The sequence below is a fragment of the Paralichthys olivaceus genome, chromosome 1 (genome assembly GCF_024713975.1).
Source record: "Paralichthys olivaceus isolate ysfri-2021 chromosome 1, ASM2471397v2, whole genome shotgun sequence".
In the NCBI taxonomy this organism is placed as follows: domain Eukaryota; kingdom Metazoa; phylum Chordata; class Actinopteri; order Pleuronectiformes; family Paralichthyidae; genus Paralichthys; species Paralichthys olivaceus.
The window spans coordinates 17,167,394-17,183,703 of record NC_091093.1 but is presented as its reverse complement, the minus strand read 5'-3'; the positions used below and the strand labels follow the sequence as shown (position 1 = coordinate 17,183,703).

At 40.8% G+C, this 16,310-nt stretch overlaps 1 protein-coding gene across 9 annotated transcripts in view; it reads right to left on the bottom strand.

Moving 5' to 3' along the window:
* Positions 1–16,310, bottom strand: part of tcf12 (transcription factor 12) — a 70,359-nt gene that overhangs the window by 28,858 nt on the left and 25,191 nt on the right. For all 9 annotated transcript variants that reach the window (XM_069523739.1, XM_069523759.1, XM_069523769.1 and 6 more), the window contains 3 exons: positions 7,181–7,242; positions 4,472–4,604; positions 3,595–3,647 (listed from right to left, as the gene is read on the bottom strand). In XM_069523739.1, the coding sequence (XP_069379840.1) occupies positions 3,595–3,647; positions 4,472–4,604; positions 7,181–7,242 (248 nt within the window). The remainder of the gene's footprint in view (positions 1–3,594; positions 3,648–4,471; positions 4,605–7,180; positions 7,243–16,310) is intronic.

Here is a 16,310-nt window from a genome sequence, read left to right as displayed (position 1 = left end):
AATAACAGTGGACTGGGGGAACAGTGCTCTGTCTCGGGACTCATTAAAAATTAGAAAAATAAGTGAACAGTCTAGGATGTAATGGAAAATATAATATCATCTTACCCTATCAGTGTCAAAGCTAATTGCATTTTACAAACTATTAAAAAAAATGCATTTTATTTTACATTCAGATGGGTAGCCCTAAAATCAAATTTTGCCCAGAGACTTATGAAGGCCATTGGCGATCCTGGCTTTTTATATTTGGCTGTATTAAAGCATTTCAGTCGCAGTCTTTTCATCAGGTCCTTTTAGTTTTTACTAACATTGCTCAAAAAGATGAAACAAAAAGAAGCTGTTCTCTTAGCAACAGGAACATTAGGTTAGTACAATATTATGAGCTCTTGTCTTTGAGCTGTTAAAGACAGATGGTGAGAGAGACACACACAGAGATAGAGAGAGAAGATATATCTTCTGAATGTCATCCACCAGACAGAGCCGCAAGGAACATCTCTGGGTCTTCAGATTCAAAGCCTCAAGCACAATTCCTTTCTTACAGCTCACACAGTAAAAATCTCTTCAGAAACAAGGGTGTGCGAGTGATCTGTCAAAATCAAATGTCAATCTTTTTTGTCATCCACACACATAGTTCTCGCTTGCACAAATCCCTGAGGGGAGCTGAGTCTCTGCCCACCACTTTCTCTCTCCCCTCCTGAAGTCACCGTCTCCGGAGCCAGGGAGGAAGTGTCACATCAAGCCGCCATGCCTCTGACGAGGGGTTCGTGGACGGGGGGCAAAAAACCCCACTATTTACACAAACTGACACACACACATACACACACACACACACACACACACACACACACACACACACACACACACACAATGCCCTTGCAGCTTGCCATAAATATCCTCCAAGACTCAACTTTCCACCAGGAGCAGCAACCTCCCACCACCACCACCGCCTCCCTCTATATTCAGTCCTCCCGTCGAACAGGTGCCCACACAGCTGCCCATCAGCATCCCTCAGCTTCTCATCCTGTCTGACCAATGACAACATGCTCTGTCCTTCACAGTTCATACAGTCAAATGATGCAGGCAGCCAATTGTAGCAAAGGTTTGCATTGTAAGGAAAATAATTATTTCATGCATGAATGTCTTAAAGAATTTCAATGTTCTACCCTGCATGTGGCAAGCCTGAAACACTCATTACAATAATGCTACATAGGATTTATGAGGTAAATGCATCACACAATTACAACCACATCTGCAGTATCCCATGTCTGCGAGCACACATCCAGCAGACCACAGAGGAGAGTATGTGTGTGGCTGAGGGAGGAGGGCGTCTGTATATGAGATGAAAAAGCCTTATAAACATTTAAATGTTTGCAATCACCAGCTGGCCCGTCTAGATAGCCTTCACATCCTGGTGCACTGCAGTGTCAAGACCTAAATGCACAGAGGATGTGCTCCCGTAAATATTTTGATTCAGCTCCATCATGTCGTGTACACACACATCACATCACATCATTGGACCTGCAACTTGCAGCGCCCATCTGATTTAAAACTCCTACATTTATTTTTAGACTGAGCGTGGAGAATACAAGCTGCAGGAAAAAGGGGATTTGAAAATGAAATAAATAAATAAGAAAATTCCCAGCAGTAGACATAATGATAGGAAGCACTGTGTTGAGGTTTTTTTTTTCCAAATCAAGCAGCTATTCAGGTCTCTGGTGGGGCTCTCGTGCTTGCTTACACAAGCAAAAGCTTTCAGTGGCATCTGCAGCTGCATTCATGCTTTACAGGTACGCTACAGGCTCTTCACACAGCTGCCTCCGGCAAAGTAGCTGTGGCTCCAGGTGCGCCTTCGTCCCGACACATCTCAACACCAACCTCGCTACAAGTAACACAAACACGGGTCTGGACTGATAACCATCCTCGGACATACAGTGATCCCCCTCTACAACTGTCACAACACACATTTTGAGTAGCCCTTAACACCATTCAATAGTTCAGGCCAGTGTAACTCACCTATGCCTCCCATTAGCCTAATACCACTATCCTCACACCTCCTAAAAGCTGCCAGACAAACTCCCACTCAACATTTTCCACTTATAGCACCTATCAAAAAACTGGCTTAATGTTTCCCTTCCTCTGTCAGCAGGTTAGAAGAGACCTACAGCCCTTTATTCAACACTGCCATCTTCATTCTTTCAAATGGGATCAAAGACTAACTGGGATAATTCCCCCAAGCTGCAGGCTTTATCTTCTGAGAAGTACTGAGTGACAAGGAGAAGCTGTATTTTATCCCATGCTCTGTCACTGTTTTTCCCCATCTAGCATTGTAGCGCTTGATTGTACTCTTATGAGTCACAGAACCGCACCTGCGCCCATGTGTTAAGTACTGACAAATAAAAGCCCAGCGTCCATTTACACAACAAAGAGATGTAACCCGCGAAGCAGCCATTCCTTGCCTCCCTCCCTCCGCCTGACAAGACCTCAAATATATCACTTACTTAAGAGGAAGGCAGCGCACGTTCCTGCTGCTGCTGCCAGGGACTGCTTGTCTCCCTCATGCTCTGACAAACTTCTTTTCAAATACAAATCCAGAAACAAAACACATGCCAGCCTTTTATGTTCCCCGGCCTGTTCCATATTTGATTTCACAGAAACAGCAGCAGAGGTGACGATTATCAAAGCTCTAGAAGGCAAATCCATTCTCAGACTCCCTCGCTACAAAAAAGAGACAGAAAAACCTTTTCATTGTTTAAGGAAACAAAAGAGTGGGGTTTTGGTAAACCAGTTGCTTTTCATTAAAAAAAAAAGAAAAAAATGATTGTCTTGTACTAGTTTGAGGAATTTAAGCCAGGGCTTCATAAAACCTTTGCCAATCCGCCATGGTTTTAACAATGAACATCTGACTTAGTGATTTATGCATATTAATGAACTCCAACACCCACTGTCTAAGCAAATGCAAGCTGAGCTCCACACTTCCCTGCATCCTAATGGTTTCTGCTCCACCGGGATCATTACCAATTGAAATTTCAGATATTCTGTGCTATTAATCTCTGTCTGTCCTCCTGTTCGGCTACGTAATGACTAATTAAACATCAAAAGAGCAGAGCTGGGGATCCGCTCTGACAGCCTCTCTTTCTCCCAGGAGAGGCTGAGAGGAGGCTAGACTGTGACAGCGCAGCACTGAAAATCAATCACCTCGAGGTACACATGTGCACGCACGCACACGCTTATTCATGCACGTGTACACACACACACACACACACACACAGACACACACACACACACACACACAGCTAGAGAACTGTACACTATGATGTACCTCACAGACACTGTTACATACAACCATAAAACTACAAGCATGTTTACAACAAACATGAAAGAATTTAAATCAACAAGCATCAGTGGTGTCACTTTTCAAAGACCCAAGAAAAAGAACACAACTGAAGTCCCATCCAAGAGGAGTGGTTAGTGATGTCAAGAGCCATCTTTGTGTGGGAGGGGGGGTGCATGTAAGGAGCAAAGATGTGTGTGTGTGTCTGCTTAAGTAAGCTCACTGTGAAATCTATTTATATGAGAGGTAGATGATCTTCCACTCACAGATGAAGGCAGGCCAGGAGGGACCTTGCGAACCTTTTTTGTTTGTAGAGGATCTGTGAAGAGATGAAAGCACATCCACTCATTCACAGGCGAAAAGGAAGCGACTGTCAATGTGCCGTAAACAAGCCCTAATTCTGTTTCCCCCACAACACGGCTTCACCAAAAAAAAAAAAAAATGTTGGTGAATACATTATGACTACCATACACAAACAACTGCAAACTCACCAGAAGTGTTTGCTTTTTAAAAGATGTTACATTTCAACTCTTAGTCTTATTTCATTCCACTTCAATTCATTTTAAGAGCTCAGCTCTGAAGATAATGTAAGAGGATGATACACAAGCTGGCAGGAGGATACTTAGAGTGTCTTTTTGATTACAATTTTCATTCTTTTTGGAGTCTTAGGTCCCATTCAGACTGGATTTCTTTCTCTAGGGCAGGTGGGCTGGTCTAGGCTCTGGTCAGTGATTTTTATCCTGTCTATAAAGCACACAAGGATAATTTTTTTGCTTCCCAGCCCAGTAGAAAATAACATCTGCAATTACCTACTGATTTAGCAGATTTCCTCATGTAATCTAAATATGGTTTAGTTTGGAGCAGCATCCTTTTATTTTTTCTAATTATTATTATTTCTTATCCTTCTACATTTTTCTTTTTGTTTCAAATTGCCTTTATGAATTATGTTAAAAAATGGTGTTAGGTACTGACTGTATTAAAGACCAAATCCAAAATTTTGCGATGGGTTAAGGAGCAAAATAAGAACTATATGACATAAGATTTATTTTTCTTCACAATCATTCCTAGAGACACTACAGATTTTTTTTTAACTAGACAATTATTTTTAAAACATTTAACGACTTTCATTGAAAAGGAACTGACCAACTGGTGGTGGATCTTGTAGAGAACGTCTTCTGGGATTGGCCCCAGTGAAGGAGTAGAACGGAGCAGCTGACTTCCCAGATGGAGCAACTGAACTAGGACTTGCCAACCCAACGTCCGACCTTAGAGAAGACTGAAAGAGAAAACACACACACAGCTGCTTTAAACCAAAAAATAAATAATCTTGTTTTTTATTCACTTGACTGTGGTAAAAAATAACTTTATCGCCAGCTGGCAATATTAAACTCATACGTTACAACATTTGTTTCCTGAATATTGCAAAAGCGTGAAAAGCATACAAGCAGTGTAATTTCTGTAAATAACAAATATACAAATGTGATATGTAACATGCAACGCCTGTTAATTCTGCGTCACCTTTGCCAACCTTTGAAAGTTTACCATGTCCTTTAAGAGCTTGGTCTAATTGGAGTAATCGGCTGCAGACCCACAGAGCAGGGATCACGTGAGCATTGTGTAGTAGTTGTCTCAAAAACTCCCCTCACGTGCCCTTTTACAAGCTCAGGATTGACACAGTGACCGCTGAGCCCTTTACAGTAGATGTCTAAGCTTCAGTCAACGTTCAGGTCAAACTTCAGATCGACTTTGATATGACGTCATTGTTGAGGTCAGACAGGCTGGTTTGAGTATTTTTTGTTGAAAAGGAAAAAGCGACCAGTGAGCTGTCAGTGAGCAGATGGAAACTTTCTGATGAGAGAGCTCAGAGGAAAATGACCAAACAGAGAAACTAAAGTGACTTCTAACCACTATTTTTAACTGTGATGAGCAGAAAGCACAACACATTGAACCTTGAGGCAGATGAGCTACAACGGAAGATGACCGTGTCAGATTCTACGTCTGTCAGCCAAAAATAGAAGTCTGAAGCTGCAGTGGACACAGGCTCAGAACCCCGGACAGTTTATGACTTGAAAAATGTAGCCTGGTCTGGTGAACCTGGATTTCTGCTGAGGCTGCAGATGGTGGGCTAAGAGTTTGGATTCAACCTACTTTGAGTCAACAGTCTAGGCTGGTGGTGGCGTAACTATGAGGGGCGGACTTGCTGACCATATGCATTCGTTTTTGGCCACATGTTACTTTCTTGAAATGGCTACTTCCAACAAGATAATGCTCCCAAAGCAAAATTTGTCTCTCAACCTGAATCCAATACCACTCCTCTGGGATGAAGTAGAATGAGAGACTGGCAGAAACTGTAGGGATGTGTGATACAATCATGTCAACATGGACCAGAACCTTGTGGAATCCACACCACGAAGAAATGAGGCTGTTTTGTGAACAATTATTCTTGAATGAGTGCTCGGTGAGTGTACAAACAAAATCTAAATACACTATAAAAATGTTTTAACTTATTTCTCTGGTTCAGAGTCAATTTATTAGACTATTACAAATGTAATCTAATAAAAATGGTTGCTCAATGATACTGAACCCCTGCAGCAGCACAATCTGTTTTTTTATATTAGCTGCTCAGACAGAAACCACCATGGTGTTGTGAAAATTTGAATAACTGACTGTCTCTGAACATGTTATTAGTTTTAGTAACCATTAGTTTTATTAGCCAGTAATGAATTAATTAGGGCTGTTGCACATTATTCTGAAGTCTGTCATGCAAGAAACAGAAAATCAAAATCTTGCAGATTAAATATGGTTTTATTGTTAAAACTAGTTTAACATCTTAACATCTAATAATATGCAGAGTTTGTCCAGAGAGTTTGTGACACAAAGATCCAGAAATTCGCATCTGAAACAAATTCATCTGCAGCTCAAGTGAAGGCTTCTGAGCACTGACAAGCAAAACTGGGGGAATGAGAACATCTGAGTTATAACCATAGCGATGCTCTTCTCTTGGCCTTAGAAATCACATGACACGTTGGGTTATTTGTGTGTCATGATGTGCAGTGGTTGGCTACACATGGCAACTTGCCATATGGCATATTGCCTTATTCAATTATTAGGCTTAACCAATTGACACACACTGACTGCACCATTATATATCGGGCAGAGAAGCAGGATATGAATCAGTAGTGTAATATAAAATGCGTTGTGTAACGCAATGGTTGTTTTTATTTATTTTTTTAATGTTTTATTGATGTTCCCAATGTGAATTCTTTGGTGTTATTATATGGAAAGTCTTCCTGTTTGTGTTCTTTGACCAGGCAAATTAAAAATTAGCAGTAAAACAAAGAAAAAAGTCACACTGAAGTTAAAGAGTCTCATCTCTTGTTCCAGGTTAAAGCCTGACTGCTGTGTTTGTGGTAATTACAGTGACGGGAGCTTTTATTTAGACAGGAAAAGAGGGATTTACATTAATCCAGTCTAGATTAAATAATAGTAAGCATTCCCTTTATAAAACCAATGGAAGAGGACAGGGTGTAATTGTTGCCACATTTTTAAGTTGGTCAAAGCTGAAATAAATCTTTCATAGCCAAGAATCAAATATCAAAGATAAATTAATGTTTTTCCTTCTAGCTACCAGGAACAAAAGATTAATGTGGAGCGGTGGGTTTGCAAGTATCTCGCTGGAGGTTTTTTTACTGCTTACTCAAAATTTACAGATGAAATGAAATTCCACTTGGATGAGACAGTTTAGAAGAGCTAGAAGTGAAGGCTGTTATATGAATTCATATCATGTATATAGCCCATATAGGATAAAACCACTGGAGCAACATGAACAACATTAAAACCTAAGAAACTCACCTGGGAGCCAGATGCTCCAGTTTCTCTCCCAAAGCCAAGAAATGAAGCCCTCTCTGATTTACCTGTAAAACACATACAAGATTTTTCATTAGAGATGGGTCTCACATATTGATTATTACCTGACAATATGAAAACATACTGATTATTACCTGACAATAGAAAACATTTGGTATCCTGATTCTGTTGATTTAGTTCAAATAAATTATGATTCAGTAATTTTTAACATTGTGCAGTGAAGGTAACTTCACATGGAGGCTTTCAAGAACAGACAGCCATGTACTGCAGGGTATTGAACAGCTATGTTGGAGCCACTAAAGCTGTGAATCGCTTTAATGCTAAGCAGTCAATGTAAGTTAAAGCAGAGATTGAAAAGTATTGTAAAAGGATATGATGTGATTCATATTTATGTCATCAGTGTAAACAATTCTAATTGCTGTAGTATGATGACATAATATATAATAACAAGAAATAACTTAGATACACAATGCACAAATATCTGCACATAGTGCACATAGTATGTGTGTGTGCGCATGTGCGTGTGTGAGAATTTATTGGGAAAATAATAATTTCTACTAAAGGACAAGGACAGGAGTGTTTTTGCAGCGCAGTAATAAAATATACCAATGGCAAATCTCAGTATTGGCAATCATTTAACAGCACAGTTATGTTTGTTTGCTTATACTTTTGATATTATCTGGTGCCGACAGGAAACAAAAAGGGAAAGAAGGGAAAAATCAGTGGACGGAGGAATCCACTGACTTTATTTACATCATTGGATATCAATTTACTGTATTTGGACTCTTATTCACCAACTAATTATAAAAAAGACATTATTTGATATACGGTATTTCACTGCCCATGCTACCTGAGCTTTTAAGGCATGCCAAATTAACTCAGAATTCTTAACAATATACTGTATTTCATAGATATGTGACTCCCTCAGGTTCTGTTACAATGAACTATATGTAGCCTAGAATATAAACAACATGAACTATTTGACAAACACACAGTAGTTAAGACAGGACAGAACTTTTCTAAGTTGTAGCAGAATTCTTCCTTATTTTGATGACTAAAATGGTGCATATGTCACAGAGTTTTATGGAAAGTATGTTTTCAGTGAATTAATTACTGACAGAGTGATAATTGTCAGAGTCTTTTTATCAGTGTCACATCCAGTGTGCACACCTCAAAGAAAAGCCACCGAGCACCCATCAGGGGAAAAATGAAACCTCTAGCCCACAACACGCATGAATCATACACATCACAATATCCAGAATCAGCGCTTTTACTCCGCAGGAAAAACAAACAAACAAACAAATGAGAGCTCCAAGGGGAGAATGATGAATAACTAGAACGGCATCGTACATTATTTTTGTCAGACCTCCAAATATTACAAGCACAGACACAAGCGTTGGAACTAAATTCTGTTTACTCTGGGGAAAAGGTAAATATTTTTTTGTGAGTTAAAAACTTGCATAGCCTGGATCTTCTGTAACGCAATGATGACTGATCTGTACGTTGCTTTTCGCGAGCGCAGGTGAACAGAGGCACATCTAAGAGAATCCACTTGTGCTTATCTGAGCGTTCCTGCAGGAGACAGTTGTTCTGCATCTGTGCCGACTGTCTCCGGGGACTAAAAGAAGCTGAGAACATCACGCAAGATGGTTTAACTGGCAAAGCTGCTTCTCATCTAACAATAATGTGATACCGTTCTGAGCCGTCGCTCTTACAAAAGGAAATAGGATTAAGTTGTTGACTACCACCGCCGTTCACCATCACGGCGGGATGATCAAACAGACAGGGATTTTAATTTCTTTATTTTTCGTCTAACATCTAAAGGTGGTTTAGTGACATTCGTTTTCAATCCCAAAGAAAAAGTCCTCTGAGTGAAAGATGCGGTCAAGTGCTAAGGTTAAATATTTAGTGGCAGCATGTGTTTTGTCACACACACTGCGTCTGATGTGAATAATTAATGCTCGTTGCTTGAGTTTCAGGCCCCACCGGGACACACAGATATGTTTGTGAAAACAACGTCTCGGTCCACACCATGACACACAGATGCAGCCTCACAGCTCACTGAGTGTTTGTGTGGGCAGTACTCTGGTTTGAAATGAGCTTCATCTCAGACCAGAGGTTTTCAAAGTGGGAGGTGGGCCTCCTCGAGGTTTCAGACGAGGCTCAGTGAATGGAGGTCAAAAACTGTAACACTTGTAATTTCACTGGTTATCGGAGGGAGATCACGTAGAACAGCGCCTAACTGAGACTTCTTGGATGAGAGGTGAAACGGCTTCAAGAAACACAGAAATTGAGAGACTTGCCTATCTACATTTGATCCTCAATTCTCAGAAGCAAGTACTTTAAGGTGTGGTGAGGGTGTGTCTGAAAGGGGGACCAACATTTGCATCCAGGAAGTAGCCAGCTAAATCTGTGGGACCACTGGACATGGCAGGCCATCCCTCCCCCATTCAGATCTGAGTATAGAGCTCAGGGGGACAGGCCATGTGGCAGCGTTGGGGATTAAAATGTACCGAGGTCATGAATGAACAGGTCTCTGAGTTCATTCAGGCTGCGCCGCTGAAGATGCAGCAGCTCCAACCACTTCATCTCATCCTCTCTGCCCTTAAAGGTGCTCCAGTGGTGATACATTATAGCTGAAAGCCTTGATTAGGACCTATGTATACCTTTCTGCACTCCTCCATCTTCCTCAGAAGTATAAAAAGTAGATATTAAGTAAATACAGAAGCCCCCACCCCCGGGGTCAAAGGTTCAAATGTCCATCGTTTATTCTCACTGTATATTGACAAAGGCTGATCATCACTTTTGAAGTCAATCCTCTATGCCCTTGTGCAGAGACACAGTTTGAATCCCATTGTTGCCTCTTAAGCCTCGCAACAAGCAGAGAGTAACTCCTGCATACGAAAGATTTACAGATGTAAAATTTACAGTTTGCAACTATGTGGATGACTTACTATTCAGATTTCAGGAGAACACATATTCATGATGATGAGGTAAAGTAGAACAAAGTGATATATCATGTGGAACATATTGCTGGGTTGGCCAGTTCTACAGCCAGGAGCCTAAATTAGCTGAATAAAATATATCCTGAACATAACCCTGACACAATCTCCTGTCACACGCACAAACACTGTAACTGATTTTAAAGAAAACAGGTCACCCGAATATTTTAGTTCCAGGAAAAAAAACTCAACTCAACTCACGCGGTTCTTTTTTATGTTCCCTGAAAGAAGTTCAGTTAAGTTTGAAACACTAGTTTATAAATCAAAACACCTTTACTTCAAAGAGGAAACGAGGAATAACCAGAAGCACAACTCATATATTTCACATGAGTAACAGGCCTGTGTGTTTTTGTGATGCTTTGTTTTCCCCCCTCTGAGCAGCTCTGCGTGATCGCGGCCTCACAATAACAGCAACTATCACTTTTAATATTATTTCTTCAGTATGCCCATTTCGTCCGAGCAGAACTACATGAGACTTTTGGGGAGGCTTGTGTGTTGTGTGTGTGACTAATAAGACGTACAGTACAATGATTGATAAGTAGCAGAATTCATTATCTGCCTTAAAGGTAGGGTTGGTCATTTGTTTCTCATACTTTTAATCTTATTTGTTTAAATTCTCTCCACGTCCTGATAGCCATCAATAAGTGGGTGGGATGTACGGGTGGATTTTTGTGCATTTGGTGCATTTAGTGCCATCTTTATTTAGGATTAATAACCCTCATTTTAAAGCATGGTTTGATAGAAGTCACCAGTGTTGCTTCAGCTGAAGTTGAACATGTCTGAACATAAATAAATTATCAGCATACAACATAAACATAAATGATGGTGCCACTGTAAAATGTTTGTCACAGTGAGGCAGGATAATTCTAATAATTTGCCTTTATCTGCCAAATGATTTGGCTCCTCGCAGCCTGGCTGTACTAGCATCATGCTTTGTAGTGTGAACGGTGTCGTCTGTGCCCAGTCTCTGCTAAATTTAGCACTTTGTGTTACAATTCATTTCAACTGTTGTTCAGGCAAAGAGTGTTTTTGCCTCATGATATCAGTCTTTTCATAATCCAGGCTGTTGTCATGTGACTTTTATTAGAAGTGTTAAGTATATACTGATATCCCATTATTCAAACAAGTCCTCTCATTGCAATTAAGGAAGTTTTTAAAGTATTAAGGCTCTCAGGCTCCTTGCCTGGTTGCTCAGGTTGGTGTGATGAGAAGCTCTGGGTCTCTAATTCCATTTCTTTATTTGCCAATTATGAAACTTTATCCTGCTGGCTATTACATGGCTGCCTTACCCAAGATGGTGAGTAGTACTTTGCTCAAAGATCATTTTACTTAATTGAAATAAGGACTGCTTACCTTTCACTAAGCCAGATGTTCTCTACTGTTATACAAGTTTAAACCAGCAACCTTACACATGTGAGTTTGATCTCAAACTGTTCTGAATTGAACACAATTCTGCAATAACCACAGAATGACTGTTGTCGACCACATGATCAATGACACTGAGAGCGACGATATGTGCAGTGGTCAACTTCTAATCATCCCTGTTCAACTACAGCACTGAAGTGTTAATGTGGACTTAGTACATATTATATTAAGATAGTTAAAAACACTCCAGACCTATTTAATTTGAAGTAATTATATCTTCAAAGCCTTTTAATGTAATTCCTCTTCTTACTTCATTATTGAACTCTTATTTTAAGGATTTACATGAAAGCAGAAAGTGATTATAAATTCACACCAGTTGTTTTTCTACAAATTAAAATAATTTGGCTATTATGTGAAACAAAGTCAGAGTTTATGAATAATAAACAATGTGTCTGGCTCGACATCAGTTAACATGTGAAATAGAATTATAGCTTCATTAGGTGAGCGCATTTCCCGATTTCTTTCAACATAAAAAAACACCTTTATTTTGTTGGCCAGTGTTTGTAACATACTCAAAATGTGACTTTGTATAATTAGAAAAACTGGCAGATATTTTATAGATTGAAATTTGCAATCAATGTTTTGGTCCAGTTCAAAGTCAGATACCTACATGCTGAGCTGATTAAGTGAATAAACAGTATGTGCTTGTGAAAAAGGCAAACTGGCCACTCATTCACAATGTGCCTCCTTATTGATCACAGGGCTGCAGCAAAGCACAGCATGATGCAATGTGTTCAGCCCCTTATTCTAATAATGTGAAAGGTAGTGACCTCAGTGTCTCCAGGGATCAATTCAAAACCCTTGCCACAAAAACAGCCAATTAGTGAGCGTGCTTCACTGCCTCTCCGACGCATTCCAAGAGCCTCTTTTTTTCCAACCAGAAAAAGAGTCTATTTTCCGTGCCCTGAGAAAAAGACTATGAAAACAAACACATAGTATGTGACGAGGAAAAATTGTTAATGTAGAAACCAAATAAACTTTTTTTTCTCTGAGCTCACATGTGTATGCTGATGGTGTCCGTGTGTCCTTGCTCATGTTACAATGTGATGACTTCCATTCCACCTAACCACAAAACCTTAGTCCAATCAAGTGAATGACCATTTCTTCATGTCAGAATGTTAGCTGGACTAAATCACGACAAAATGTTCCAATCTCTATTGAAAACTCTGATAATTAAATAGTTTGCACTGTTTTTGTTGAATTAAATGAAAAGTAGGGGAGTTTAATTATCAGAAGCTGTGACAGATTAATAAAGAAACTGCCAATGCTAATTTTATGTTGACTTCTGGCCTCTGTGGACGCCTTGAAATTAAAATATGACAGGCTCTGTGGCTTCTAATAACACTCCTCTGGCAACAAGAGACAGCACAGGGACAAATCAGAGCTGCACTTACTCACTTTTCCCCCGCTCCTTTCAAAATGCCTTCCTTTTTTCCTTCTCGAAAATAGTTTGTGTACATTCATCCTGATGCTTCTGACAGGTTCTATTTGACAGTAAATAAAAGCTTGGCTGGGTGAGAGGTCAGCTCAGTGTAGACGAGGGGACATGGCAGAGAGGTCGTGTACAAAATCAGTGTCTTCTGTGACTGAGGGGAAGAATATCTACAGTCCAGCATTAGGGATGACATCAGGACAGAGAAACATGATGGAGCCACAAAACACTGAAGAACCGTTCCTCCCTTTGCCCTGAGCTCAACATCAATTTCTATGTGCAGCCTTGTCAGCACTGACATTATTCAAAACAGCAAGAGCAAATGTTAATGAGTTCTTATTTGCATATTTATTTTTTTCTTTGTTGAAATGTCACTGATTATTACGTACTATGATGATAAATGCATCTGCTCATGCAGCCTGATGTGTAATTAGCCGTTAGGTGGAATGAACGGATCAATTAAAAGGCGAGAGACTGCGCTCAAGAAAGAAATAGAAATCCACCCGGAAAACTGGAATGAGAAACACTGGGGCTACAAAGGTGACCTCCATGCTTTTAGATAAGAAATGAAGAAATCTGGTGTAAATCACTCATTTTTTTAGCCCTCAGATATGAGAATATCAGGAGCTGCTGCCCAACAGTTTGTCCTAAAATCCAGCTCCGTGTGGGAGCGGAGATGTGGCTTTCCTGATTGTATTTATCCCCTCCCAGGATAATCAGGTGCCACGGCTCGGTCTATTTGAATTTTTTCTAACTCGCTAAAAAGGAAAAAGGGGAGGTGGAAAGGGGAAAATGTTTTCGCTTGGCCTTTGCCTTTTTCCTCGCCCAACTATTCTCCTGCCAGTGCTTGTTATTCACAAATGAGGAAAAAAATGCATTACTGCGGACCAGATGGGAACATTCCACATGACCAAACCAATCAATCACCTTGGTGGGACGCAGGTGTGACACAGCCGTGCAGCAACACACCATTTCACAGTCTATCAGGCACAAACACATGGTCACCAATCAATGGCACCCTGAGGACCCATGAGGAGGGGTGCTTCTTCGCAGCCCCACTGGTTCATGGCTGATGACTTCATAATCACACATCCATTCTCTCAGAGGAGAAATGCGATGAGCTGCCTAATAACGTCTCCCACCATGTGAACACCAACACTGTAATGGATGCTGCTTAGGTAGGAACCTGCCCATCCCCCTTCATCACACACATTCACATGTGAGCTTCCTGCCACGATCCCTGTCAGGTTGCGAGAGCACTGTCCGGGAGAACAAGAGCACATTTAACAAGAAGAACAACTGCCCCCCAGTTGGGTTTTAGAATGAAGTCAGTGTGTAACATCAAAGTATAAGTAGATGTTTGGTGTTAGATGCCAAACAACTGTTGAGCGGTGAAACAACAGAGAGCCGAGGTGAAGGACAAGGAAGGATACACACATGGGCCAGGAATGCTGATCCAGCTCCAACACTGGGGGCATATTTCCTTCTTCAGTTAAAGAACACAAGCCTGCACTAAATAAAACACCAAAACTGCGTGAAGAGGATAGATCATTCGATGAGTGATCTCCGGGGGCATGGCATTGTATGTGGGCAAAAAATGTAGCAGCCGTTTAAGAGATTATTTTATTTCAAGTTGAGAAAAAAAGTACCTTCCCACCCCCATATTCCTGGCAGTAGAGAAAAAAGTCTCACAGAGCCATGTTTGTCTCTACACTTCTCACACTTCCCACTCTCGGGGCTGTGCCAATGCAGGAGAAAATGTCAGGCATCGAAGCAAATGTTTGCATTTTAAATGGTCTGTATTTATATAGCGCATTTGTAGTCCACTCAAAGTGCTTTACAGTACAGTTTATTGCCATTCACCCATTCAGACACACAGTGATTAAATGTTTTTTCTTTGAGGGGCAATTTGGGGTACAGTATCTAGCCCAAGAACACTTTTCATCCCACAACCGCTCTACCCCCTCAGCCATAATCACAATCCTTTAGAGTCCAGCGAGAGAGGGGAGCAACATTATCTGGAGTTTTTGTTTCCCAGCACACACAGCACACAGGATGCCTGGGTGAGCAGTTGTGACCATAAAAAAAAATGGAGGGAACCAGCAACTGAGAGCCAGGACTTCTGTGGCTCATCTCTACAAGCACTCAACATCTGATGGGTTTTCATGTAAAACTTTCAATGTTCACCTATAAAGTAATTTGACAATGTTTCAAACGTCCAGTCAATCAGGGTTCAATTACAGGCATTCTTGTGAGGCACTTGGTTTAAAAAAAGAGAGGAAGGAAGGAAGGAAAGAAGTAGGACTAGAATGACCGGGTTCATACAACGATTGTTCTGGGGGGATTTTCCTGAAATCAGCCCCACCACTTGGCCGTACCTCTTTGTTTTGCACGAGGCCACGACGGGGTAGTGTTGTCCCATTTCTCTATATGATGTAGGGGTAGTGGCAATCTGGTCCTTCAAACACCCCTTTAACAGCAGTGTATTCAGGATGATGATGTAGTGAGTGGTGTCCCAAATCCTAGGGGAAGATTTTCCTGCCGTCTCCCTTGTGGCTCAGTTAGGAGGGGGACACTACCAGCAATGGGCACTTAGAGGTAGGGCCAAGGAAGTGGAATTGGGACAGGGTTTATGTAAACTTTAGAGCCAACTCTCATCTCCCTAAATGTGAACTTGCATAACATTCTGTATATAAATCAAACAAGTGTTTTTTCAAGTGTACTTAGATCCTCCAATAGGGTGCCTCCTTCTCAAACCCCTGTGCTGTTCATTTTAAATTTTCGGTCAGAGAAAGCAAAAGCACATGAACAGACCATTAACTGTTAACTGACAGAATTTTTAGGATGAACAATTGTCTGAGACACGTAAGAAAAAAACGTACTTGCGCTAAACAATTTAAAATGAGGATTCATTTAACTATTCGTTTTCATTTTGAAACAATAAATGAACTCCTCATGGGGTGCAAACATTTGCAGACACCAACTGTATAAATGCACAAGTCACTTGAGGCCTTTTGACCGTCAAAGCTGCCTGTCCTCAGTCCGTCCACCTCAACACACATAACAATCATTCTCTCGCACAAACTGCAGTGAAGTGACAGAAACATGCTACATGAAGACATCTTTACACTTATTATAAATACAGTCGTGGGGCTCTGACCCCTTGCAGCTAGTTCCTAGAGACTTGTGTCATCGTACCTTGGCCATGCACAAGCCTTTCTCATTCCTCTTAAGAGAGACAGCCCTCCAGGCCTAC